At 39.5% G+C, this 25,865-nt stretch overlaps 6 protein-coding genes and 1 long non-coding RNA gene across 11 annotated transcripts; 4 read left to right on the top strand and 3 right to left on the bottom strand.

Annotated features, from left to right (window-relative positions):
• The first annotated feature begins 2,654 nt into the window (after positions 1–2,654).
• Positions 2,655–5,675, top strand: LOC106663120. Its single transcript, XM_014387702.2, has 5 exons — positions 2,655–2,798; positions 2,862–3,080; positions 3,133–3,384; positions 3,665–4,556; positions 4,624–5,675. The coding sequence occupies exons 1-5, from the start codon at positions 2,745–2,747 to the stop codon at positions 5,517–5,519; spliced, it is 2,313 nt and encodes a 770-aa protein (XP_014243188.1). The 5' UTR covers positions 2,655–2,744; the 3' UTR covers positions 5,520–5,675.
• On the bottom strand, positions 2,736–5,774 carry LOC106663123. Its single transcript, XR_001339996.2, has 3 exons — positions 5,688–5,774; positions 3,167–3,398; positions 2,736–3,095 (listed from the first exon to the last, which is right to left on the bottom strand). It is a non-coding gene; the product is annotated as an uncharacterized LOC106663123 (long non-coding RNA).
• An 867-nt stretch (positions 5,775–6,641) lies between these two features.
• Positions 6,642–9,619, top strand: LOC106663121. 4 transcript variants are annotated; one of them, XM_014387703.2, is made up of 4 exons: positions 6,642–6,880; positions 7,422–7,492; positions 7,550–7,764; positions 7,911–9,619. In XM_014387703.2, exons 1-4 carry the CDS (start codon positions 6,862–6,864, stop codon positions 9,553–9,555), a joined length of 1,950 nt encoding a protein of 649 aa, XP_014243189.1. In that variant the 5' UTR covers positions 6,642–6,861; the 3' UTR covers positions 9,556–9,619. The 4 variants fall into 4 exon arrangements, with proteins under 4 accessions (XP_014243189.1, XP_014243193.1, XP_014243190.1 ...); XM_014387707.2 differs by having other exon boundaries at positions 6,643–6,880; positions 7,550–7,768; positions 7,911–9,618; XM_014387704.2 differs by lacking the exon at positions 6,642–6,880 and adding an exon at positions 6,927–7,090.
• Positions 9,620–9,645: 26 nt separating this feature from the next.
• On the bottom strand, positions 9,646–14,438 carry LOC106663122 (RNA polymerase II subunit A C-terminal domain phosphatase SSU72). Its single transcript, XM_014387708.2, has 5 exons — positions 14,126–14,438; positions 12,526–12,669; positions 12,305–12,444; positions 9,847–9,965; positions 9,646–9,782 (listed from the first exon to the last, which is right to left on the bottom strand). Exons 1-5 carry the CDS (start codon positions 14,203–14,205, stop codon positions 9,681–9,683), a joined length of 585 nt encoding a protein of 194 aa, XP_014243194.1. The 5' UTR covers positions 14,206–14,438; the 3' UTR covers positions 9,646–9,680.
• A 348-nt stretch (positions 14,439–14,786) lies between these two features.
• On the top strand, positions 14,787–18,933 carry LOC106663071 (RNA-binding protein 45). Its single transcript, XM_014387616.2, has 7 exons — positions 14,787–15,122; positions 15,188–15,302; positions 15,648–15,953; positions 16,008–16,209; positions 16,280–16,882; positions 16,942–17,055; positions 18,764–18,933. Exons 1-6 carry the CDS (start codon positions 14,969–14,971, stop codon positions 17,047–17,049), a joined length of 1,488 nt encoding a protein of 495 aa, XP_014243102.1. The 5' UTR covers positions 14,787–14,968; the 3' UTR covers positions 17,050–17,055; positions 18,764–18,933.
• A 700-nt stretch (positions 18,934–19,633) lies between these two features.
• LOC106663074 (trafficking protein particle complex subunit 2-like protein) lies at positions 19,634–22,431 on the bottom strand. Its single transcript, XM_014387622.2, has 5 exons — positions 22,229–22,431; positions 21,974–22,134; positions 19,987–20,071; positions 19,819–19,898; positions 19,634–19,756 (listed from the first exon to the last, which is right to left on the bottom strand). Exons 1-5 carry the CDS (start codon positions 22,259–22,261, stop codon positions 19,699–19,701), a joined length of 417 nt encoding a protein of 138 aa, XP_014243108.1. The 5' UTR covers positions 22,262–22,431; the 3' UTR covers positions 19,634–19,698.
• Positions 22,198–24,483, top strand: LOC106663072 (arginine kinase-like). 2 transcript variants are annotated; one of them, XM_014387619.1, is made up of 2 exons: positions 22,198–22,451; positions 23,406–24,483. In XM_014387619.1, exons 1-2 carry the CDS (start codon positions 22,379–22,381, stop codon positions 24,458–24,460), a joined length of 1,128 nt encoding a protein of 375 aa, XP_014243105.1. In that variant the 5' UTR covers positions 22,198–22,378; the 3' UTR covers positions 24,461–24,483. The 2 variants fall into 2 exon arrangements, with proteins under 2 accessions (XP_014243105.1, XP_014243104.1); XM_014387618.1 differs by having other exon boundaries at positions 22,357–22,451; positions 23,328–24,483.
• The last annotated feature ends 1,382 nt before the right edge of the window (positions 24,484–25,865 follow it).

The raw sequence follows: 25,865 nt of genomic DNA on the forward strand, positions 1-25,865 counted from the left end.
CAAAACAAATTATTTAAATATTCTTTTGAAATAATAATATAAAATAAAATTCTTCTTTTTTCTCAAATCCCAAATAAATAGAAAATGACTAATTATCAAAATACAAAACAAACTATTGCTAAAGGTAAATTAAAAGGGAAGGCTCACCTCACGAGGCCAGGAACGTTTATAAAATAAAGACTCCACTGGTTAATTTGAAAAACACACAGCTTGGCCCTTCTCAATTTTGTCCTTTCAGACTGACCACTGATTCAAGACTCCTCTTGTTTAACTCTTACTCCTTTGGACCCCTCCCTCTATGCACCTTATTGGCCTGTTGTAAGGAGAGAATTGATATCTCTTTGTTTATTTTCAGTTATATTTTTTTTAAATTATTTTCCCTTTTTATTCGATAATTTGTAAGGTTCCATCGAATGGGAACGTTACACAAAGGTGTTATTTATTGACTAGGTAAAGTCTGTTTGATGTGTCACATTATTTTGCGTATATTGGCCTGCAAAGGTCAATATTATTTCACAATTAATGTTGTTTGTTTAGTTAGTGGGGTAACTGGTAGCAGTCTTGTTTAAAAAATCAAAATTATTGATTGGGTTAGGTCAATATTGTTCAATAAGCCTTAGTGTTGTCAGTCTTAGTGAATATTATTTCACAAATTGTTTTATTTTGTATTGACTGGGTTAGGTCAATATTGTTTTGATTTATAACTTTTTTTTTACAGATATTGATTAGCTTAACTCAATATCACAAATATGTTATTATTTTACAGTTAATTAAGGTTTTTAGTCGAGATGAAAAAAAGTTAATGGCACGAGAGGGATTCGAACCCACGACCTTCGGCTAGATACACCGCTGCTCCACCACCTGAGCTATCGTGACCTCGATCCACTCGGACATCAACTCCCCATCTCAACCCACCTTATGAATTTTCCCTCCTTTTGCCATTTTTCAACAACGACATTTGAAAAATGGCAAAAGGAGGGAAAATTCATAAGGTGGGTTGAGATGGGGAGTTGATGTCCGAGTGGATCGAGGTCACAATAGCTCAGGTGGTGGAGCAGCGGCGTATCTAGCGAAAGGTCGTGGGTTTGAATCCCTCTCGTGCCATTAACTTTTTTTCATCTCGACTAAAAACCTTAATTAATTGTAAAGTATTAATTGGTCAAGCGGACCACGAAATTAGTTCATTTATGTTATTATTGATTGACTTGATTAGGTCAATGTCGTTTGATATGCCAAATTGTTGTCAGTCTTAGGGAATATTATTTCACAAATACGATATTATTGACTTGATTAGGTCAATGTCGTTTGATATGCCAAATTGTTGTCAGTCTTAGGGAATATTATTTCACAAATACGTTATTATTGACTTGATTAAGTCAATGTCGTTTGATATGCCAAATTGTTGTCAGTCTTGGGGAATATTATTTCACAAATACGTTATTATTGACTTGATTAAGTCAATGTCGTTTGATATGCCTAATTGTTGTCAGTCTTGGGGAATATTATTTCATAAATACGTTATTATTGACTTGATTAGGTCAATGTCGTTTGATATGCCAAATTGTTGTCAGTCTTAGGGAATATTGTTTCACAAATACGTTGTTGATTGACTTGATTAAGTCAATGTCGTTTGATATGCCAAATTGTTGTCAGTCTTAGGGAATATTGTTTCACAAATACGTTATTGATTGACTTGATTAGGTAAATGTCGTCTGATATGCCAAATTGTTGTCAGTCTTAGGGAATATTGTTTCACAAATACGTTGTTGATTGACTTGATTAAGTCAATGTCGTTTGATATGCCAAATTGTTGTCAGTCTTAGGGAATATTGTTTCACAAATACGTTATTGATTGACTTGATTAGGTAAATGTCGTCTGATATGCCAAATTGTTGTCAGTCTTAGGGAATATTGTTTCACAAATACGTTGTTGATTGACTTGATTAAGTCAATGTCGTTTGATATGCCAAATTGTTGTCAGTCTTAGGGAATATTGTTTCACAAATACGTTATTGATTGACTTGATTAGGTAAATGTCGTCTGATATGCCAAATTGTTGTCAGTCTTGGGGAATATTATTTCACAAATACGATATTATTGACTTGATTAGGTCAATGCCGTTTGATATGCCAAATTGTTGTCAGTCTTAGGGAATATTATTTCACAAATACGTTATTATTGACTTGATTAAGTCAATGTCATTTGATATACCTAATTGTTGTCAGTCTTAGGTCCTAAATTGGTTTGTTTGTTAGTTCCATTGTTGTTTGTTCGATTATTGGGTAACTTGTTGCAGTATTGCTTCGCAATTCACATTATTATGTATTGACTGGGTTGGATCAATATTGTTTCACAAATAACATTGTGGTTTGCCTATGGTTGACCATCCTGAGATCAATATTGTTTCATAATTAACATCGTTCAGCTATTGACTGGCTTTGGTCATTTCTTATTAATCTTGGGCAAAATTTTTCTCATCATTTTTAGATACTGACTCTCATAAGTCTATATTGTTCCAAATCCATCATTATTCCAGGTCAATGAGTATTTGAAGACATGACGCAGTGTCAATATTGAGCGTTTTCTTTTCCAAGCAGTACTGGGAAAATTGTTTGTGGAAAAAATAAATTTAAAAAACACATGTTCAATAATATTTTTTTTTTTTTTTTTTCAAAAAATATATATACATTTAAATAACAGGTATAACATAAAAGAATAAGAAAAAAAGGTTTTAAGGGGGCGCGATGGACGGGAGGGCGTTGAGTAGAAAAAGGGCATCGATGGACAAGGACGAAAAGGTTAGTTATAAGCTTTAATACGATGGGATGGTTCTACGTTGTTGTTTGTTTTGTTTTTTCTAGCACCTCCTCCAGTATACCAAATTTCATAACAGGGAGCGTTACAGCATGAACTACAACAGTTACGAGGCGGCTATAATCGACCCAGAGGAGAAGAAAGTGCGCATGCTGCAGTATACATTCCCTGGTTACAAATTGCGTTCGATGAAAGACTACCAGGAGGGCGCTACGCAGACCCATCTGTCGATACACGCCAGCCTCCCCGAAGGAGAGAATGCCAAAGTTAGTTTCATCAGGCTGAAGTAAAAAAAAAAGTTAATATTTTTATCCGTAGTTGAAACAGGAGATGAGTTTGGAAGAGTGCAAACCAGAAGTCGCTGTCGAAACAGCCGTCAAAGAGGCAAAGAAGGAGTTGAAGATCGACAAGAATGAGAGGGGCTCCCTTGCTGCACACGGTTGGGTCGGGCCTCCCCTCATCGTCAAGATGCGCATCAACGACTTCCTCTTCATCGAAATCACTCCTGTAGCACTTCCGCCTGTCCTGCTACGGCTTAACAAGGGCGCCATCGACCATCACACCCTCGAGGTAAGCCATCTGTTCTGAAAAAACTAATACAACTTAGAAGTCTTGTGTGTCATGTCTAGCTATGTCACTTTTTCCAAATTATACGACCAGTGAAATTATACGACCAGTGAAATTATACCACAGTGATGTGCCCATGATCTACCTTAAAATAAATCATAAATGACAAGTATAATGTTGCCCTTGTTTGTTGTATCATCATGACATTGAGGTACTTGGCCATCCTCCAAAATTTGCCATGATTTGTGTGGAGAGATCTTACTGATCATTTTGTATTTTTCAGATCAGCGTCGTACCAGGTCCGCAATTTGTGCCACAGGTCGTCGTGATGATCAGCGGCCTCGAGATTTACCCCCACAACCAATACAATCTGCTCAGCGTGAACAAATCCCTCGCCAGGAGGCCGATCATGTTCATTGACTCGGGGCGCAACACTCAGGTCAAGACAGGCGGTCGGTGGCTCGGCAAGAAGGACGGGATGCAGAACCTCGCCATGGCTGAGTGCATGCTCGATCAGAACCAACCGGAGGAGGAGGAGGTTGAGGACGAAGGGTTTGACATGCCCCAAAGCTGGCTCCAACTCCACTATGACAAAATGCAAAAGGTGAAAGAGTACCACCTGAACAAGTACAAATTAGAGAAGGGTACAGATGTGTCGCCCACATCCGTGGGGAACCCGCTCAAAGTCCTTTTTGAAAGGGATTACGAGCCTTCATACAAACACCGTTCGCCAAAGCAGATGAAAAAGTTCCACCTTGAAAACAAGCTGATGTACTCGAAACACTTCATCTACTCGCCGCACGGCACCTTGAACAATAGAGACCGCACCAATTCCATCACAAAAGCACACGCGGCCACATCGCACATGGCATTCCTCAAAAGGATGGTGCCTTTGAACTTGGTGCCCAGCGGAGAAGAGCTCGACTATATCGAAGCCGATCCGAAAGCGACGAGGGGAAGGAGGGGCACCTTCTACCCTCAGAACGAGGTCTACGACACGCCCTTGTCCGAGATGGATGAACCGACGAATGCAGGTCTGCCTAAAATCAATAAAATCACGATAGAAAACAAGGAAAACGAAAAGAAGGATGAAGTGGTGTCAGATGTTCCGGTTCCTAAGATCGAAAGATCCAACAGCTCTAAAGTCACCTGGACACACAACAACCCCAAAAGGGGTAAGTATTACAAACTGTCTTGTTGGTTTTTTTAAATATTTATATATATATTTTTTTTTTCTAATAGAACATTTGAAAAGTGTGCTGCTACATAGAGAATCTATGGTGGATATGCAGATCCAGCCCTTGGTAAGCGATTCACCAAAACATGGCAGGACGACATCAGAAGAGTATGCCCTGGCTAGGATCAACAGGTACCTGCACGCACGAGGTGCCAGTCCCGTCTCCCCGTCACCACATGGGAGCCAGCCCTACCAGTGGGGCGTCGAGGAGGACCAGACGGTCACAGACCGCCTTAAACGCGGCATCGACAAGCTCGGCCAGACGATAAACGAAGACCGGAAGAGCACGACACTCTCCCAAAAAAGCTTTTTTGGCAATGCAAGCCGTAAATCCTTCAAATCTGACGAATCTGACCGTAAAGAGGCCAGGGGTAACTCCTTGTACAAGAAAAAATCCACCATTTCGGTAGACAGTTTCAAAACTGCGAAGGAAATGAGTGAAGCCGAGGATAAGAACAACAAGCGGAAAACGCCACAGAAGAGGAAAAAAAGCCTCAAGAGGCACTCGTCCAAGGACCGACCGCTTCCAACCATCAAAGAAGAGAGTCCAGCATTTGAGAAAAGCCCGAAGAAGTCTTTCACGGACATGGCCTTAGGTATACAGAAAGAGATGAGCCCCATACGAGACGAAATCAACAGCCTCAGGGACAAAATGGCCAAAGTGCGCAGAAGCGACCAGCAGTCAGAGGTCCCAGTCACCATCGCCAAAGAGAACGAGCTGAGGAAGTCTCTGCCACAGAGCCTCGACGCGGAGCCCATCTGGGAGTCAAGGCATTCAGCTGTGAGCGTATTCCTCGAGCCCCCCTCGCCCCAGACATCGTCCATCTCAGGGGACGAGAACCAACCCGAAAAGAAGAAAGGAGTCAAACGATTCTACCAGAGGTTCACAAAGAAAAAATAACCCAAAAATCCCCCCCCCCTGAAGAAATGAAACTTTTTTTCTTTTCAATTTAAAAGTTGAGCCGTTTAGACAAAATAAAATCCTGTCATTTATCAAAACAAGTCGCCTACTTCCTGTATCAAAATTAAATCAAATTTAAAGGAAAGTAGCAAAATTTGAAATACATACCGTCAACAATTGTAGAAAAAACCGTATACTCTTTAAAAAAAAAAAAAAATAGAAATTCTTTTTGTTTTTGTTTTTTACCGGCGGCACGTGGAGCGTCTTTGTTGATACCTTCCTGAAACTTGGAAGTCAAAAATGTATAATTGAACGAACTAGTTCAAACGTGAACCCCCCCCCCCAAAAAAAATAACTTGTCTGGTTATTCTTTTATAGTGAACTTTTTTCCATACAGCATTAATAGAACTTATACGTTAATAATATATATAGTATATATAATTAATAACCTATTTTTTGTCCAAAAAGCATAAACTGGTTCGTTCGAACAGGTTTTCTGAACTGGGTCAAATGAACTATTGACCGGTTCTTCTTTTATAATGAACTATTTTTTCTTCTATTCAGCATTGATAGAACTTTTTTTAATTACCTAAAACAAGTTTAAATTAATTTTTAAATAACATTTTTTTGTCTAAAAAGAATAAACTAGTTCGTTCGATCAGGTTATCAGAACTAGTTCAAACGAACTATTCCCCCCCAAAAAATAATGACCTAGTAGAACTTCTTTTAAAGTGAACTACTTTTTTTCTTCTTCATACATGATTAATAGAACTTTTTTTTAATTACTTAAAAGAAGAAATTAATTTTTTTAAACGATTTTTTTTCGTTTTCTAACAAAGCGTAAACCAGTTCGAACGAACTAGGTTATCTGTACTAGTTTAAATGAACTATTCCCAAAACATAACTATTGACGGTTTTTCTTTTATAATGAACTTTTTTTCTCCTATACAGAACTAATTTTGTTTTCTTTTCTGTTCCGCATTAATACTTTTTTTTTGTCAATAATTGCTTAAAACAAGTTTAAAACAAATTTTTAAAAACGAAACAATCTTTTTTTTACTTCTTTAAAAACATAACCTAGTTTGTTTTAACTGTTCCATGAACTAGCTCAATAGAGCGTACCGTTTCGATAAGTACGACTTTGGCCTTTTTGAGTCAAAACCTCTTCCGCGCGACTTTCTTCCTCGCCACCCGAGAAAAAAAAACTAAGTTTTTTTTTACAATATACACTTTACACAATGTTATAAAATGGTTAAACTTAAAAAAAAACCATATGGTGAAAGAACACGATCCGGTCGGCGGAATCTGAGATCGCGGGAGGAGCAAGGGAAGAAGGGTGAAGATGATGAGCAAGAAAGAAGGTAGTATGCATTTTAATAGCAACATACATTATATACAACATACAAAGTTTAAAAAAAAAAAAACATTGATAGAGATTCTTCCGAGTACGTCGGCCATTTTGAGTTGTATCGTGATCATGATCACGTTCTAACTCCCTAAGTTCTTTTCCCCTTCTCTCCAAAGAGGTTGAAAGTCTGCCTAAGCACAACAATGATGACGACGGGAAAGAAGTAAGTATTTTAATGACAACTTAAAGAAAACATTGGAGGGTGTACGTCCAGATGGTAGTCGACCATTTTGTTCTTGATCATGATCACATTCTAACTCCCAAGGTTATTTTCCTCTTCTCTCCTCAGAGGTTGAAAGCTAAGGACAATGATGATGACGAGTAGGAATGAAAGATTTGTTTTAATAACAAAAACAATGTACAACATAAGTAACAAAATAGATGAAGCTTGTTCCTTCAGATAGGTCAACCATTTTGAACACGATCGTGTGTCCAACATTATGTTCAAATGCCAACTATACAGCACTCGACTCATTTTTTTCTGTTTTTTAAAGGTTTCAACGGGATGAGGAAGCATACGAAGAAGATGGAGGAGACTCACGAATCGGTTTGTTCGTCCAAGATGGTATGATAAAGGTTTTTTGCTTTTGTGACATTCTGTAATTAATTAATTTTTTTGAAGCTGCGTCGCAAAGAGAACCAGCAGGACAACAGGCAACATTACAGCATGGACTACCGGTCATATGAATCCGCCCTCGTCAAACCAGAGAAAAAGGAGAAGAACACCCTGGACTACATGTTCCCCGGCTACGAGTGTAGAGACCCTCGTGACTACTATGAGAAAAGCATCCAGTCCAAAATATCCACGAGCAAGACACCAGGGACGATGGAACAATTGTGGGTACGTTTCGTACATTTGAGCCGAAAGTCCTTTAAAAAGAATATTGATCGCATAATTTTTTTTTTTTTTTTTTTATTTGGGACTTTTGGACAAAATGTTTATGATATGTTTATTTTTAATTGTGAATTTTTAATTTTAATAGTTGGGAGGATAACTTTATGGTTTGCGATGAGAAGAAGGTGAAGGTTGTTGAGGAAGAGAAATTGAAGGAGGATGCACTTCATTGCGATGAGATGGTGCGTAGCGCCTCATTGGCACCGCACGGCTGGGTTGGACCGCCACTCACCGTCAAGCTGAAGCTGATTGACATACTATATATGGAGGTGACGAACGTAGGTAAGAACCCTAGGGTTCTTCGCCTCCACCAGAAAGCCCTTGTAGACAACACACTCAAGGTCAAAGTCGTCCCAGGGCCGTACTACGTACCTCAGGTTGAGGTGTCGCTCGGCCACAAGCGTCTCTTCCCTGATGGCAACCACGAGAGCCTCATAAGGGAGAATATCGTCCCGCGCTACCCTTCGCTCATATTCGCCAACTACCGCTTCACCAAGCTCCAGAAGACGCGTCCTTTCATTGCTACGATGGAAGGCATGAACCAACGCTTCTTTAGGTTTGACGAGTTCTCCAAGGACGACACGGACATGCTGCCGACTTGTAAGAAGCAAATCGACCTGCCGGACAGCTGGACGGACATCATCAAACTCGAAGAGCCAGTGTTCAGACGTGAATACAGGCTCCATCGATATGATGAGAAGGATGAAAAAGAATCCCATTCGAAAGGTGCGCAATCACTTAAAGTGGTACTCCCAGAACGGACGGACGAATACAGCCCTTGCGAACGCACCATCATAATGGATAAAAATTTCGTTGACAAAAAGCTATTATATTACAACCCTTTCAACGAAGTTGAACCAATACCAAAGATCAGACATGCTCCAAGCAGAAAGAACCTCAGGTCGCAGAAGTCTGAAATCTGGGAAGCGGATTCCAACACTGAACTCATCCCTACACCTTCTCCTCCGCCCGTCACACCTCCGTTCAGTCCACAATGGCAACTATCAACAGAAAAACCTGTTAAATTTTCAGTAGAGGAAATGGATCTAGTTTCAAAGGAGAAGCCGGTTAAAGGTTCATGCAGTTGTGACTATTTATCGCCTGTGCCTTCGCCAGAGAAAGCGTTCGCCATTCCATTGAAACAGCCAGAAATAATTATATATCGTTCGCCGCTGCCGTCGCCAAAGCATAGTTACATTGTACCAGCTGGTAAATTACAGATTAAAACAAGCATATTACCGACTCAACCGAGCAAGATGCCCAGCGACAACAGGATCGTTCAGGATGCTGCAGTTGGCAGCAGGGACGCCCTCAAAGACCTTTCCGGATCGTTCTTGGACATAACCGAACTGCCCAAGGACAACCCGCTGCTGCCCAAGTTGGTCCTGAAGAAGATCAGCGACGAGATTGAAGAAGGACACGACGAGAAGCAGATTGGAGCGAAGGAGAAACTACTCATGCACCCGTTGGTATCACAAAGCTCGGGGTTGAGCGCCGATTCGGAAATGAAATGCAGCATGAAATCGAAGGGCGACGAGACAAGGGAAAAGCGTCCCAAGTCGCACATGCTCACAACGCAGCTGTCTACGACACAAGCGTCCAAGGTTGAGGACATGCTGAGGCAGATCGAAAATGAGATGACACCCGTACAGAGGCAAATGGACAGCATACACTCGAGCTTAAGAGAGGCAGGCATCAATCTGAAAAAGACCTCAAAGGAAAGCAACCTATAAAATCACAATAAAAATATTAAAAAATCGTATTTTATTTACAAAGAAAAACAAAAGGAGAAAAAGGTTTGGATATTAAATTAAAAAAACAAAACAAAAAAAAACTTTTTTTTTTAATTTTAATCGAATCAGTAGAACAGGACGCAGTGGAGGATCGCACGGTTGCACTTCTGCTCATATGTTGCAAGCAGGTTGTCGATTTCGTTGTCCAAGTCATCCGCATTGGACATCTACCAACAATTTAAAATTTTTTTTTTTTAAACAATTAAAAACCAAATTTATAAAAAAAATTACCATTGTTATGAGTTCGCAGATGAGGAAAGCACCGATGGTTGCCTCCTCGTGGTTATCCTGTATGTCGATGTTGATTATATGAACGCCCGCGCTGTCTTCTGCCGTCCTGTTTTCAAAATCTTACCAAAAAAATTAAATATAATATTAATAAATGATCATAATTATATTACAATTAGTTATAATGTAATAAATTATGGTAGATTATTAAATTATAATTAAATTATTATAATTATATTATAATTAAATATAATAAATTATTATTAATAAATTAATTATAACGATATATCCATTATAATTACTGGTCTATTGACCAAATGACTTCTTTCAATTAATTAATCTTTTTATGTAAGGTTTTGGTTGAAATGAAAAAGTTAGTCACGAGTGGGATTCGAACCCACGACCTTCGGCTAAATATGCTGCTGCTCTACCACTTGAGCTATCGTCACTTCGATCCACTCGGACACCAACTCCACCATCTCAACCTACAACCTCTCGAATTGTAAATTGAAAAATGGCAAACGGGAGGGAAAATTCGAAAGGTTGTAGGTTGAGAATTGGGGAGAGTTGGTGTCCGAGTGGATCAAAGTGACAATAGCACAAGTGGTAGCCGAAGATCGTGGGTTCGAATCCCGCTCGCGGCACTACCTTTTTTATTTCAACCCAAACCTTACATAAAAATATTAATGAATTGAAATAAGAATATATATTGAAGTCAGAGCTGTTACAGAACTCAGAAGGGAATGTAGCTAAACTAAGAAGTAACCTTAGCCATTTAAGCACCCTTAAAAAATTAATAATTATAATATATAATATTTATAATATCTAAAAGTTATAATATGATAAATTATAATTAATCCTTCACAATTATATTATGATAAAATATAATATAATTAATTATAATTTAAAACTTATAAATAATTATTAATAATTAATAAATTAAATATTATATTAAATACATTGACAGGCAAAAAATTTTACCAAACTGATTTTTTTTTCATTTTCTCGATAAAAGAAAATTCTGCCCTTAATTTTCTCATTATTTTTATCAGTAAATATTTGTTTATGGTATGTTTTAAATTGGGAATATCAATTAGACGTAAACACACTTAATCTTAATCCAAAATAGGGATAAAGGATTTTTCAATGTTTAATTTTTACTGAATTTAGAATGTTTATTCAAACTCATTTGAATTCTGAAGCAATAAACTGTTTAGTTTTCATCTATTTTTCTTAATTTCAATATTTAAACTTAAAACTGCCACTTAGTGCTGTGGATGTTGCGTGTGGTGTGGCACTTATTGATGATGGACGTTCCATCAGGTATGCGGCTATTGTTTTGTTCCCTACTAAACACTGTGAGACGCCGTTAGAAGTTTTTGAGAAACTGGGTCCTACTGTAGAAGGCCCGGTTCTGGATGATAGAACCACAGGATGACCGTGTTTTGACTTTGAGAATTTTTTGCAAAACCGGCACCTTACTGTTTTTCAAGCAAATCATCGGCTCCAGAAAGTTCGAGGTGTCCAAATTTCTGAACACACTGTTTGAAGATTAAATCAGTATGGACTGATCTTTTGATTGGAATAGGACCAGAATTGACCAGAACACACAGATTTGCACAACAACCATTTCCTTGAGAACATATCCATTGGTTTTTAATCGATTGGTCTGCTATACTTTTTACAGATGAGTGTATATTTGCTCTACGATTTCTAGAGTGTGGAGAAGGCAGAATGAAAGGTACGAAGCTTGTAATTTTTCCCAGAGCCAATGTTTTCAATGTAGCTCATTGACAGTGTGGTGGGGGATTTTTTGAACAGCTGGCTGTTGTTCGTAGAGGGTCTTTGACGGACACTCACTATGTGGATGAAATTTTTGAACATAATGCGTTGCTTATCCTCGATGAAATCAGTGTCAATCCTTTTCTAATGCACGATAATGCTCGTCCACATGTCGCTCGGATAGTACGAACGTACCTTCACCAGCATCACATCAGGGTCTTAGCCTGGCCAGATGGTTCTCCAGACTTGAACCCCCACGAACATAACCTCAAAAGACGAATAAGAGCATATCCATCACTTCCTGATACACTCCACGATCTTGAAAGGGCTCTTGGTGAAAGAGTGGGCTAACTTCCAACAAAGGGACAGATTAGTCCAGGATTCCAGACGTAGAAAGTATGCTGAGGTGACTTCAAGATGCAATTTAAAAAAAATCTAAAACAAATTGTATCTGTCCGTCTTTTTTAAATTTTTTTATTTTCCTTAGCGATTAACTTTTTTTAAAAATTTTTTTAGACAAAGACTCAATTATTAAATGTTAAAAAACGTGAAATTTTGATTAATATATAAAAATATATACAAATCAAGTTATATAACAAGTGGGCGGAATTTTTTGCCAGTCAGTGTATAATATTATATAATAAATATATTATATAAATATGATAAAAATAAAACGTACATTCTAGGACTTGGTCGTACACACGCTCTTCGCATGTCACGACGACGTCGAACTTGTCGTCCGCGTCCTGGAACCGTTCCGGCCTAGTTTTGATCCTCCTGTTTCGATCGAGCATGTGGAGGAGGCCGTTTTGCGTATAACTGTTGTATTAATTAAGAAAACATAATCAATTATATTTAAAAAAAAAAAAAAAAAAAAAAAAAAGCCATCTGAAAGGATACAAGTTGTTGTCTTTGTTCTGAAGGTCCTGGTAGATCTCGTCGTATGTCGAACTGAAGTCATAGATGTTGGGACGGTCGAGTGCCGTACCGGGGAGTTTCACCTTGTCGCCCGTGCCATACGATTTCACTTTGAATCCCTTTTTACTGCAGAAAAAAAATTGAGTGATGACTGACAACAGGATTTTTAAATTTGTTGCGGTCAATCCAAGTCCAAACAAATCTGAGTAGTCAGACTGTTTGCAGGTGATGGATGTAGGCTTGAGTTTTTACTGATAAATCACAAACTGTGATTGATACGGCATTTCATTCACTTGAAAAAAACAAAAACATGCCAAGATTGAGTTTGTCATGGTCCATTGCAGACCAACCAATTTTAACTGATATGAGATTAACCAAATTTAAATTGATAAAAAACAAGGCCAGAACTGAATTTGTCAGTCAGCAATTGATCAAAGTGATTTTTTTAAATATGAGGTAGACAAGCCCAGGATTGGGTTTGTGCAGATCGCAACGCCTACCAAATTTGAATTATCAGACAATTTATGAAAAGTCCAGACTGAATTTGTCTTAATCAATTACAAGCAGATTAACTGATATTTATATTGAATTAGGTTGGCCACAATCATTCGTTGACTGGCCAAGCTTGATTGAGCAGACCGTTTATAAAACGGCAGAAAGTAGACAAAACCAAAAGTGAGTTTGTCTCGATCAATCATATACAGGCAGGTTAACTGTAATCAGAGGTTTATTACATTTAACTTGAGAGAAAACAATTTCGGGACTGAGCTTGGTTTCTATCAATCACAATCTATTAGCCTGCGACTGATCGAACCATTTACAAAAAAGTTATAATTTTACCAAGAGGCACATAGAGTCAACAAGATTAGGGATTAGTTTGCCATAATCATCGCAGGCAGATTAACTGGGATTGATCCAAATTAGAAAAACAATGCAACGTTGCCTCTATCCATTTCTGTGATTTCTTGTTTACAGCAAAGACAGATTAAAAGCAACGCCAGCACAAAGTTTGTCATAATCTGTCAGCCTGCGATTGATGTATACAATATAACATGTATACAAAAAATATCCGGATTAATTGAAAATATCCAACTGTGATTGATCATAGCTTTTCATGAGAATAATTAGTTTAATTACAGAACTGGAGTCGTAATCAATCACAAGAGTGTCATTCTGCAATCAATCTGAGATTTAATTAATTTAATTGAGAAAAACCAGTGACCAGCTGCAATGGCAGACTCAGTCCTCGACTTAAAGTCAAATCACATCTGCTCTGACTGTGATCGATCAGAGATTTAATTGAAAAAACACGAGACCTTGGGTTTGTCTTAATCAATCACAGTTTGTGAGCATGTGATTGATCATATAATGTACATGAAACATCTAGATTGAGTTTATCTTGATCGTTCGAAGACCAACTGTGATTGATCAGAGCTTTTCACGAGGCAAATTAGTTTAATTACAAGACTAGAGTCGTAATCGATCACAAGGCCAACTGTGATTGATAAGATACAAACGAGGCAAACAAGGCCAGGACTGAGTCTGTCGCGATTGATCGTTTACACGTAAAAGACTTTTTCACCTGAGAAAAGCGTGAGCTTCCATGCTCCTGTTCATGTTGCTCGAACAGACGACGGCGACGTTGAGCGTAGATGACGGCATCGTGATGATGTTGGGGCCGGAGTCAAACGGTCATGTCTCGGAACCCTGGCCGAAGTTCCGAAGACTTTTTAAATTTATCCCCCCCAAAAATAATTAATAATAATAAAAGACCCCCAAAAATTTAAAACAGGTCGAAGAGGAACAGGACTCCTGGAAGAAAGGAAAGCCTTCCTTCGCACCTTCTCTCAATCAGGGTTTCAAAGAGTAAGGTCGCAACTCGGAACAAACGATGAGGAGTCGGTATGACGCCTTAAATTTCCCGTATGACATCATTGATTACTTTTGTTTTATTCTTATCGTTAAGAATTTCAAAATAAAAGTATGAAATTAATATTTAGCTGTTTGTAATATAAAATAAAATTTCGTTTCTCTTATTGAAATGTTTTTAAAGTGAAAGGGTTTGCTTTATTCAACTCCAAATATGACGTCATAAGTTTTTTAAAATATTTTTTATTTTTCATAGAACGTTTTTCTTTTCTTTTTTTTAATAGTAAATTTTTTTCAAGTGTTTGGTCGTTATTTGGAAGAGAATAAAAAAAAAAAATAGGAATGGAGTCGTTCGATCGATAAGGCCGTGGCGAGGAGGGAAAGGTGTTTCGGCCATATTTGATTGTTCTGTACCCGATGTGCGTCCCTTGTGCACTTTCGATTGAACTTTAACGAAGTTTCCCGAGCTTTTTCCCATTCTAAAGCATTTAAAGAGCGTCCGTGAGGACTTTTAAAATCTTTTTCCCCCTCGTTTCTCTCATTTCGACACCCGGCCATGGGCGATATGTCGACCGACCCGCCCAACTCGCGGCTCTTCATACTCTGCAGCAAGATGACGTCCGAGGACGACATACACGAGGCGTTCGACAAGTTCGGAAAGATCGAGGACATATGGTTCGTCATGGACAGGGAGACGAACGAGTCGAAAGGTTGAGAAAGAAAAAAGCCTGAAAAAGAAAAAAAAAACATTTTATTAACTGTTACATTCTTCCAGGTGTCGTCTACGTGAAGTATGCCAAGTCTTCAGAGGCGGCACTCGCCATGGAAGAGATGAACGGCAAGACGCTCGGCGGCATGGGTAGAGCGTTGAAAGTCATGATTGCTCACAGGTAAACGTTTCACAAAATTTCATGTTTAAACATTAATTTTGCATTACGTACGATTTGCTTGTGACCGTCTTGTACAATCCGTATGAGGCGATCAGATCAGTTCACTCGGGCAGCTTGAGAAAGACGACCGAACTATGCTGCCCTCACTTGAAACTGATCAGTGTAGTCTAGGCCTTTAGTTGAACTACATTGCAAACGGTCTCTGATGTCTGGAATGATGGTTGAACCTGTTGGTTGGAAAGACGGCCGAAGGATTGTATCAATTTACCTTAAATGATCATTGGAGGATTTTCCTATAGTTTTTAATCTTAAAGTTTAAAAAAATTAAAAATGTTTTATTTTCAGTCGAGAGCAGGGTTCGCGGAAGGAAGATGACCCCGAGCGCCTCCAGCGCCTGTTTATAATAGTCCCAAAGACTGCAACGGAAGAGGACATCAAGGAGCACTTCCGCCAATTCGGCGACATCGATTATGTTTCAATCGTTAAGAAGAAAGACACAGGCGAGAGCAAGGGAGTCGCGTATGTCAAATATTTCCGTGCTTATCACGCCGCCAAAGCGTTCGAAGAGTGCAACCGCAGTTACAAGGCCGTGTTCGCGAGGCCGCGTGAATCAAAAATGTCGCAGAACCATGAAACTTCGACAGACAGCGGGTGAGTAAGCGATAATGCTGTAAATTGTAAGATTGTATAAAAATTTCTCGACAGTTCTACATCCAGAAGGGGTAATTACGGGGGGCCTCCGCCTCCAAGCCACAGCAGTGGGCGGTGGTTGAACAGCAATGCTGAGGTCCAAGGGGACAGCCGTTTAGTCGCATTCTTGCATTCCTCTCTCCAAGATGAGCAGATTTACCGTCTCTTTGACATCACACCTGGCCTCGTTGACATAAGACCCCAAGCCAATCGATCTGTACGTTTAATATTTACTTATAAACATTGTTTTTATTATTATTATTGTTATTGTTATTATTATTTTTTAGTATTATGGAATGCAAAAAGTTTTGGTTGAATATAATTGCCCTCCTGCCGCATCTTACGCTTGTTCAAAGCTCAATGGTTTTGAGTACCCGATCGGTAATAGGATATCAGTGAAACCATATTTACAAGGTATGATCAATACAGATGAAGTAAGGATGCCGATTCAGATGCCGTTGAAGGAGATTAATGGCGCATCAAGCGGTGGACCGCAGGGCGGAACGACTACGATATCCAACAACGAGCTTGCCACTCTCACAGCCGCGCTCGCCAAGGCGGAAGCGATCATCAGGTCAAGCGGTCTTGGTGGCGGAAGTGGAGGTTCGCAGAGCGGGCCACCATCCGCACCCAAGCAGGATGCCGCCGAGGAGACGTTTGACCCGGCGTACTGCTCCGTTCGACTCCCACCGCCCCAGCCACTTGCGGCGCCGACTGACGAGCCGACACACAGGCTGTTCGTCGTCTGTCAGCCCGGCCTCCCATCCATGTACGCACTGCGGGACATCTTTGGCCGGTTCGGCAACCTCGTCGAGGTATACACGCTTCAGGGGAAAAACTGTGGATACGTCAGTTATGCCACTAAAGAATCTGCAGACAAAGCCATCAAGGTGATAATAAAATAAATAATTTAAAAATAAAATAATAAAAATAATTATTTGTTTTCTAGACTCTTCATTTCCAAGAAGTATGCGGCATGCGGATTAAAGTTATGGTGGCCGACCCGCCTCGTAATGAAAGGAAACGGCTACGAGTGGATCAAGACTCCGATAACTGAATTTAGGTGAGGACATAATTTTTGTTTTCCACACTTATGGTATAGACCTTTGCTTGCATATTCTGGGATGGAAAGATGAGGTGAAAGTGTTCCCTGTCACATCCTTCAGTGAACAATCCAAAACGAAGAGGTATTTGTTCTGCATTGAATGAGATGTAAAACAAACTGAATGTAAAAGTTTGTATCGGTCTAGATTGTTGGTGAACAAATTGAAACAATAGGGGATTGTATTTGTCCGAGATTGTTGTTGGCGAACAAACTGAAAGTTTATCAGTCTGAAATTGTTAGTGGTGAGAAGCATAACAAACCGACAAATGGTTTGTATCGGTCTTAGATTATTGTTGGGTTTTTTCCCTCTCTTTAATGATAGATTCAGGTAAATAACTATTGAACTGATTTTTTTAAATTTATGCTGATGCCTACCAGGGCCAATCTGTCTCCCCCAAATTGAGTTTATTACTCAAACAAGCCCTGAAGAGAGGAACCAGATTGGCCCTGAAATGAATCAGAATCATTAATCATTTTAAGTTCACGAGTTATTTACTTAAATCTATCATTGAAAAAACGTTAACAAACTGAAGGTGGCTATATCGATCTGGAGTGGGAGTAAAGTAAAACAATAAGCTGTATCTAGTCTGAGATTATTTTTATTTATTTTTTTTGGGGGGGGGGGTAAACAAAGTGAAACCAAGAGGATTGTTTCGGTATGAGATTGTATAAAGATAACGATATACCGCCTCATACATGCCAGAAGTGCAATAAGGTTAACATTTAATTTTATTACAATTAATTAAGGTTTTTAGTCGAGATGAAAAAAAGTTAATGGCACGAGAGGGATTCGAACCCACGACCTTTCGCTAGATACGCCGCTGCTCTACCACTTGAGCTATCATGACCTCGATCCACTCGGACGCTAACTTCCCATCTCAACCCCACCTTTTGAATTTTCCCTCCTTTTTGTCATTTTTCAAGCGTCAAGCGGACCACGAAATTAGTGAATATAATTTTATTTTTTATAATCATTATTATTTGTGTCCTAACGGCATTGTTATTTTGGCATGGTGCCAACATTGGAAATAATTGGTTATAATTTCTCTTGGCTTGAATTTTCTCTTTGACCATCGAAAGCATCCTAGCATAATGATTTTTCTGCTCACTTCTACTATTGCCGCACAGCTCAATAGAGTGCGATTGTTGTTGGGGGGGGGGGACAAACTGAAAGAAGTTGATTTCAGGTGGCTTGTGGTTAAACAAAAGGTTTGTATCTGGTATCTAAGGTGGGGGGGTTTAAAAAACGAGATAATCCAGGTTTGTATCAGGGGGGGGGGAAACAAACTGAAACAGACGGAACAGGTTCGTCAAGTCCCGAAACACGACTGGACGCCACGCCACATTTTTCGTTTTCTTTTGTGCAGGGGGTATTTTGTGATATCCCCTGATTGGTAATGACAAAACCGACAAGGATTCATGATAAATTTTTAAAAAATGTAGATTTAAAATGGATTAAAACAATGTAGTAGTGTATTTTCTGGTTTGTTTGTTTTTTTTACGTCGGCTTTTTTTCTCTTTTATTTTGACTTGTTACGCCCAATTGAACTTTTTACGTTTTACCTTCTTTATTTAGAGATTTAAAAAAGCCGGCGGTTTAAATTAAAAAGAAAAAATAATTAAATGAAACAACAGGTACTAAACAGAAACTTGTCTATGTTTACAGAACTACACACAAAAAAATAAAAACCGATGAATTGGGACCCTACTGACCGAAACAACAACAAAGTAACTATAGCAAAAATAACTCAGATAAACAAAAAAAAAAAATAAACTACTGAAAAAAAAGGATTACTGACCCAACAGGAAGGCAGACGAGAACACAACAGAAAAAAATTTGACTTCTTTTCTTTTTTTAATTATTAATCTTTTTTACCTCCCCGGAACGGAACTGAGAAAGAAGACTAGACGAAAGTACAAAAAATAAATATAATAGAACAAGTATATTAATAATAATATACAAAAATAAAGTGGAGAAAAAAAATATAGCATAGTGTTTAGACATTTTTTCTATAAAAAAAATACATATATACACACATATGTACATATAGAGTTGTGTCTTGATTTTACTAAAACGTAATTATCAATCAAAGTTCAAAGGAGAAAATCTTAAATCCGCCTTTTTTTTACTGAACAAATTAATTTAAACGAATTTCCTTCTCTTTTGTTTTAATAAAAAGTAATTTTTTAACTTGTTTTTTTTTCTTCTAATTTTATTCGATCAACTTTAATTTTATTACCTACCGACGTAATATTTTTCAATCAACATGTAGTCAAATGTTAAATAAAGATATATTAATACATCCTATATCGTATTCTTTCCACCTCCTTTTATTATTAATCAAATCTATATGTGCAAGCTTATAGATTTGTATCTGGGCGGGTGGGGTTAAAACAAAACTGAAACATGAAGCATGGTCAGATTGTTGATGGGTGGGGGTAAAACAACTTGAAAAAATCCAACAGGACATACTTGATGCATTTAAAGATAGTTGCCAAATGGAAGAAGAAGAAAAGGAAGGAGAAAAAAGGTAAGTAAACAAATAATTTATTATAAATTTATATACAAAAACATTAATGCTTGTTGTTTTTGTTTGTTTTTTAATTTTCTTTGGTCGAGCTCCTCGTCAGCATTGATTTCGCAGACTTGTCGAACTTCCTGTATGAGACAAAAAAGAAAAAAAAATTTTTTGTAATAAATAAAAAATATGGAATGCTTACTTAGACTTGATCATTTCGCCCGGTATGTAGAACGGGTTGCATATCACATCTATGTACGCCGAGTGGATGTTTTTCATCATCTGACGGGAAGAATTTTTTTTTTAATGAGATATTTCAAGTGTGGTGGATTTCAATCACTTTTTGAATTCAGGATCTGGCTATACTTACCGCCTTGATCTCATTCTCCCTGGGCAGGCTGGTCGACTTGAAAACTACGACAAACTTGATCTTCGTGTTGGTCACATAGCCGTATCTGGTCGTATGTGAAGGAGAATGTAGAAAGTACACAAATTCCAAGGATGCAACCGTTACGCCGGAGTTCAACCCAACTCAGACAAAGTGTAAATAAAATTAATACTTTTATGGAAAAACAATACAATCTGGTGTACTGCATACTTGAAGCAGAACATTTTTAGTATTCAAGAATACAAAAAGGTCCGACCTTCACTGTCGAGTTAACAGTACAGTGCAACAAGAAAACCTACAAATCTCGGTATGCCGTACTGTCAGTTGTCTCTGAAGCCAGCTTTTAACTACACTACTACCAGGTAAAATATAGAATAAGTTACATAAAAGTTGTACAGCGAGACAAGAACAAAATCAGTCTGTTCAGTACACCAGATAACACACAATGCAAAATTTAGAATAAATTATGTAAATGTTCAGGACTAGCAATGGTACGCCAAGATGGACAATCTATCCACAACCTTGGCTTTACGACAAAGTCAGAGTCACACACAGCAGGTGCTGTAAAGCAGTTGTTAGTCTGTTCGGTACTTTAGCACTGGCATGTAAAAGAATTACATCAAAACTAGTCAGTGAATGTATCCAAAATCTCCAAAACCTGGGAGAACACAACAACCTGATGATATCTTGGGTGCCAGGGCACAGGGGAATTCTGGGTAACGAAGAGGCGGACAAACTGGCCAGAAGAGGATCTGCAAGACCATACATAGGCCCCGAACCTATCCTTGGGATAACAAAAACAAACATAGATTCCTCCATCGCAGAATGGATCCAAACAAAACAAAGAGAGAAGTGGATAAACTCTAGCGGTGCTAGACATAGTAAACTTATGCTGAAACAACCCTCACCAAAATTGGCAAAAACACTGCTGCAATTGGAGAGGGCAAAACTCAGAGGAGTGGTGGGACTACTAACCGGTCACTGGTATCTGAGAAAACATCTACACAACATGGGTATATACAGCGATGACCCCATTTGCAGATTATGTAATGAGGAGGAGGAAACAGCCACTCATATCATCTTCGAATGCGAAGCAACAGCTCAATGGAGGTTTAACCTAGCGTACGAAAAAGACACAGGGAACCAAATTGCAGCAATAACAGTCAATGACTTGATGCTTCTGAGAAGAAGGATTGAGTCTATTGACTAAACTAGGGAACTGGGAAGGTACAATAAGCCAGAAGGCTGCAGTGCCCGGGGAGTGCAAACCCCGCTTCCTAGTATCCTTTTCTACCATACCATTCTACCATACCATACTTCATGACTGCCTCTACCAACAAGGAAAAACATATTAAATTATGTAAAAATTCAGAGGACGTGCTGGCCAATCTGTCAACCTTAGCTTTATGACAGTCAGTCATGCACATCAACAGGCATAAGGCAGTCGTCTGTCCATTCAGTACGCCATATACTCAACAATCACTTATCATAAGGTAAAATATATAATAAATCATATAAAACTTTAGAAGAAATGATGGTGAATTCATCAACCTTAGCTTTATGACAAAGTGTAACATTAAAGTCTGGCATATTAACCAATGAGTTAAAGCGACCTGATTGCCTGCTACGCCGTATGCCTTACGGGCAGGCAAAATAAAGAACAAATTGGATAAAAACTCATTTAAGAAAAAACAATGACTGTTATCTAGGACAGTCGGTTGCGACCTTATTACTAAATGGATAAAGTCAAACCATAGACTCTTTCTTATCGACTTAGGCCAAAAGGCAACCCTGCGATTGTTCGGTATGCCATAAGCCTTTCAGTCTGGCAAAATATGGAATAAATTTGAAACAACGGTCGCCTTGATGGCCATCGTATCCTTGGCTGGTTGGTTAACAATACGATATTAAACGTACGTCATCGTACTGAAGACTTGGTCGTACCATGTATTTTGAATAAAAAGGTTACAGCCTGTGTTCCTCTGTCGAGTAGAGCAAGCCCAGGTAGAGGTCCTCGACGCGTTTCTCAGGCTGGAGCTTCTCCTGTATAATGTCCAGTGACATGTGAACCTTGTAGTGGAAGTCGAGCTCTTCTTCCGGCTCATAGCAAGCAACATATTTCGGCGCGTTCTAACCAGTGTTTTAAAGAAAGAAACAAGAAAAAAACTACCATGTGTTATTTTGTATTTTAATCAATTTTATTAGTACAACAAAATAAATTCACCTCCTTGCCGATAACGGCAATACAGACAGCCATCGCCGAATTGACAGGCAATCCTAGCTGAGAAGGTTATGAAACCTCTATCTTCGGAAGAGCGCAGGTCGGACAGACGCGAGCCGTGACGTCACGAGACGGGAGTTCACCGATTAGGATATGGCCAAAACGGCCAGGACCATCCTCTCGGCTATCGTTCGGCATTGCCGTTTCTCGTCGGACGCCAAAAATGGTGAGTTAAACAAAATTTTGTTGGTACTCAACAGAATAGATTCTCCATCGAGTCCATACTGACTAGAGTGAGTATCGCGGTCCCGGTGTTTGGTGAATTGAGTGAACGATTCCGAAAAAACTCAATAGCATCGATTCTCCATAGTGTTCATCTTCACTCGAGTGAGTTTCGCGATTCGAGTCTTTAGAAAACCAAATGACAAACGGCTCAATTGAATCGATCGAAAATCGAGTCTTATGAATCGATTCTGAACTGAGTCTAGATCGACTCGATTCTCAATCGGCTCAATAGAATCTGTTCTAATTCGAGTCAATCTTGAATCAACTCATTCGTGAATAAACCCAAACAGCTTAATATTCTCAATTTAATCGAGCCCAAACGGCTCAATAGAATCGATTGCATCTTAAATGTATTCACAATTCAGTCCATTCTTAATGTATTCTCAAGCTCATCGTATATCGATTCTTTCGTGAATCGAATTCTCAATTCAGTCAATATTGAATCGAGTCAACTGAATGGATTATTAATCGAGTCAACTGAATCAATTTTTAATCGAGTCCACCCTGAATAGGTTTTTAATCGAGCCCATCCTGAATTGATTTTTAAACGAGCCCATTTTTACTTGAGTCCTCCCTGAATCTATTCTTAATCGAGTCCACCTTGAATTGATTGTTAGTCGAGCCCGACTATTCTTTGACTGGTATTAGAATTATAACATTGGTTAGAACCTGACAGATATTTGCATCGGGGTGAGTGGATGTCATAGGAGCTCATAAAATAAAAAGTGGAGGACTTTTTTTTACACGTTCCCTCTTATTTTTAGAAGGTGATGGCACATCAGACCTACCAGTAGCCCTGTCCTTTCTCTAATTTCAGCCCTGTCCTTCAAGATCCCTTTCTTCGTTTTAATCGTCTTGGTGTCGTTGAAGAAATGCTGCGATTTGAATGTTACAGTTTCAGAACGACTCGAGAAGAGCTTCAAGACGCTGTCCGGCTCCCAGAGCAAGTCCCTGCTCAAAAAGCACCTGAGTGCGGATGTGTTCAACAGCCTTAAAGGGAAGAAGACGTCGTACAACTCGACCCTAATGGACGTGATCCAGTCTGGTACGGAGAACCTCGACTCCGGGATCGGGGTGTATGCCCCGGACGCCGAGGCGTACACGGTGTTCGCGGGCCTGTTCGACCCGGTCATAGAGGAGTACCACGGAGGTTTCAAAAAGACGGACAAACACCCGGCGAAGGACTGGGGCGACCCCGGGTCCTTCGGCGACCTCGATCCGAACGGCGAGTTCATCATATCGACCCGGGTCCGATGCGGTAGGTCCATCGAGGGCTACCCGTTCAACCCTCTCCTCACCAAAAAGAACTACTTGGAGCTGGAGGAAATGGCGAAGGAGACGTTCACGAGCTTGCCGGAGGAGCTGAAAGGCGTCTACTACCCACTGGTCGGTATGAGCAAGCCCGTACAGAAGAAGCTGATAGACGACCACTTCCTCTTCAAAGAGGGCGACAGGTTTCTCAAGTCGGCCAACGCGAACCGGTTCTGGCCCGAGGGTCGTGGGATCTTCCACAACAAGGACAAGACGTTCCTCGTCTGGGTCAACGAGGAGGATCATCTGAGGATCATATCGATGCAGAAAGGTGGCAACGTCGGCCAGGTTTACAAGAGGCTCGTGTCTGCTGTCGAGTGCATCGGTAACTGCCTCCCCTTCTCGAGGAACGAGCGGCTCGGCTTCCTCACCTTCTGCCCGACCAACCTGGGCACGACGATACGAGCCTCCGTCCTCATAAAACTGCCAAAGCTGGCGGCGGACAAGTCCAAGTTGGAGGAGGTGGCTGCCAAGTATAACCTCCAGGTGAGGGGGAGCCACGGCGAACACTCCGAGGCGAAGAGTGGCATGTACGACATCTCGAACAAAAGGAGGCTCGGACTCACCGAGTTCAACGCCGTCAAAGAGATGAACGACGGAGTGGCACAGCTCATTAAAATGGAAAAACAGCTTAAATAAATTATGTAATTTTTTGTATTATATTTTAATTGTTGTAATCTGTCAAATGTAACGAGTCAACGACATGAATCGGTTCTAAATCGACTCTAATATTATCTTTCTTTTAAATACGTAAATTTTACTTTTTTTTATCATGATGACATTCATGCAGGAGGGGGAGGAGGTCTGACAACGTAAAAAGGTCCCTGTAATAATTGTTTTTCGCGAAGTCTTTTTTTATTCGCGTATGAATTCGCCCACGACTGTTTCCCATTGAGGAAGTGGTCAAGGTGGTGAAGTCGATAACCGGCGCCCACTCCCACGACGAGACCACTTCCCAAGAACCATCAATGAACTCGGGACGCCATTGAACAACTACGAGACGGGACACCACGACGCCAGCCAGACCGGTAGGCGGGTTTCGGCCCTTCTGATTATTCTCCCCCCTCCCCCACAGCCTATGTCTTTTCACCCTCAGAAAATATTTTTATCTTTATGTTTTATTATTATTATTTGTTTATTTGACAAGACCCTTGATGTAGTTTGAAGGCATTGGGCGTCTCCACTTGACGATGTTTTCACCGTGGGACGACACCCCGTCCTGGCTCTTTCTAGGGGATGACACAAAGAGAGGAGCAACGCGATTCGCTTACCGTCGGCCGCTCTTCTTCAAAATGACTCATAGTTTCACCAGAAAAAAAATTATGAAACCCGTCCAAGGGAAGTTTTCCAAGATTATACGTTTTCAGAAGATTTTTTATTTTATGAGGTCCTATTAACGGTCTTTATAATTATATTAACGCTTTTCTTTAGGACACTAAGAAAGTAAAGTCGCAGAATCGATTCGATTATGTAAAATAGACTCGGTTGAGAGTCGTTTTACGAAAGACCCGATGGAAATTCCATTCGTGAAAGGCTACATTTATTGAGCAAATTAAAGTCATTTGGTAAACAGAGTCGATTCATGAACATTATTGGAAATCGAATCAAGAAAGATTCGATTCCGGATCGATTCACGTTTGAATCGATTTAAGACATAATGGGTTTGGAATCGATCAAGGTATACTCGAATGAGAATCGATCCTATTGAGCCGTTTTTTTATTGATGGAAGAAATACGGCTGAAAATCGATAAACAAATGCTCGATTCGGGATAGACTCACTCAATTGAGTGAGTCGTTTATGAATCGATTCTCAATTGAGTTAGTCTATCGGGATTCGATTCTTTAGTGAATTTAGGGAAACTCGAATCGTTATAAATTCACTCAATTGAGAAGCGAATCAGATGATTCGTTTAGGAATCGATTCTCAATTTAGTGACTATCACTAATCGAGTCAGTAATGAATCGATTCCCAAACGGCTCAATTGAATCGATCGCAAAGGGTCGAATCACTCATTCGAGCATTGATCCAATTGAGTGCAATAG

The sequence above is a fragment of the Cimex lectularius genome, unplaced genomic scaffold (genome assembly GCF_000648675.2).
Source record: "Cimex lectularius strain Harlan isolate CLEC.00 unplaced genomic scaffold, Clec_2.1 scaffold14, whole genome shotgun sequence".
Taxonomy (NCBI): Eukaryota; Metazoa; Arthropoda; class Insecta; order Hemiptera; family Cimicidae; genus Cimex; species Cimex lectularius.

Excerpts from the sequence above, each read along its gene's own strand:
- LOC106663120 (XM_014387702.2), top strand. The coding sequence starts at position 2,745 with ATGGACGGGAGGGCGTTGAGTAGAAAAAGGGCATCGATGGACAAGGAC. Across the intron at positions 3,081-3,132 it reads CCGAAGGAGAGAATGCCAAA|TTGAAACAGGAGATGAGTTT; the intron begins GTTAGTTTCATC and ends TTTTATCCGTAG. Across the intron at positions 4,557-4,623 it reads ACACAACAACCCCAAAAGGG|AACATTTGAAAAGTGTGCTG; the intron begins GTAAGTATTACA and ends TTTTTCTAATAG.
- LOC106663121 (XM_014387703.2), top strand. Across the intron at positions 7,493-7,549 it reads CGGTTTGTTCGTCCAAGATG|CTGCGTCGCAAAGAGAACCA; the intron begins GTATGATAAAGG and ends ATTTTTTTGAAG. Across the intron at positions 7,765-7,910 it reads CCAGGGACGATGGAACAATT|TTGGGAGGATAACTTTATGG; the intron begins GTGGGTACGTTT and ends TAATTTTAATAG.
- LOC106663122 (XM_014387708.2), bottom strand. The coding sequence starts at position 14,205 with ATGCCGTCATCTACGCTCAACGTCGCCGTCGTCTGTTCGAGCAACATG. Across the intron at positions 12,445-12,525 it reads CAGAACAAAGACAACAACTT|TTATACGCAAAACGGCCTCC; the intron begins GTATCCTTTCAG and ends TTAATACAACAG. Across the intron at positions 9,783-9,846 it reads TCTGCGAACTCATAACAATG|ATGTCCAATGCGGATGACTT; the intron begins GTAATTTTTTTT and ends AATTGTTGGTAG.
- LOC106663071 (XM_014387616.2), top strand. The coding sequence starts at position 14,969 with ATGGGCGATATGTCGACCGACCCGCCCAACTCGCGGCTCTTCATACTC. Across the intron at positions 15,954-16,007 it reads GAAACTTCGACAGACAGCGG|TTCTACATCCAGAAGGGGTA; the intron begins GTGAGTAAGCGA and ends ATTTCTCGACAG. Across the intron at positions 16,210-16,279 it reads GACCCCAAGCCAATCGATCT|TATTATGGAATGCAAAAAGT; the intron begins GTACGTTTAATA and ends ATTATTTTTTAG.
- LOC106663074 (XM_014387622.2), bottom strand. The coding sequence starts at position 22,261 with ATGGCTGTCTGTATTGCCGTTATCGGCAAGGAG. Across the intron at positions 20,072-21,973 it reads TCGACAGAGGAACACAGGCT|ATACGGCTATGTGACCAACA; the intron begins GTAACCTTTTTA and ends ACATACGACCAG. Across the intron at positions 19,757-19,818 it reads GGCGAAATGATCAAGTCTAA|GAAGTTCGACAAGTCTGCGA; the intron begins GTAAGCATTCCA and ends TGTCTCATACAG.
- LOC106663072 (XM_014387618.1), top strand. The coding sequence starts at position 22,379 with ATGGCCAAAACGGCCAGGACCATCCTCTCGGCTATCGTTCGGCATTGC. Across the intron at positions 22,452-23,327 it reads CTCGTCGGACGCCAAAAATG|CCCTGTCCTTCAAGATCCCT; the intron begins GTGAGTTAAACA and ends CTCTAATTTCAG.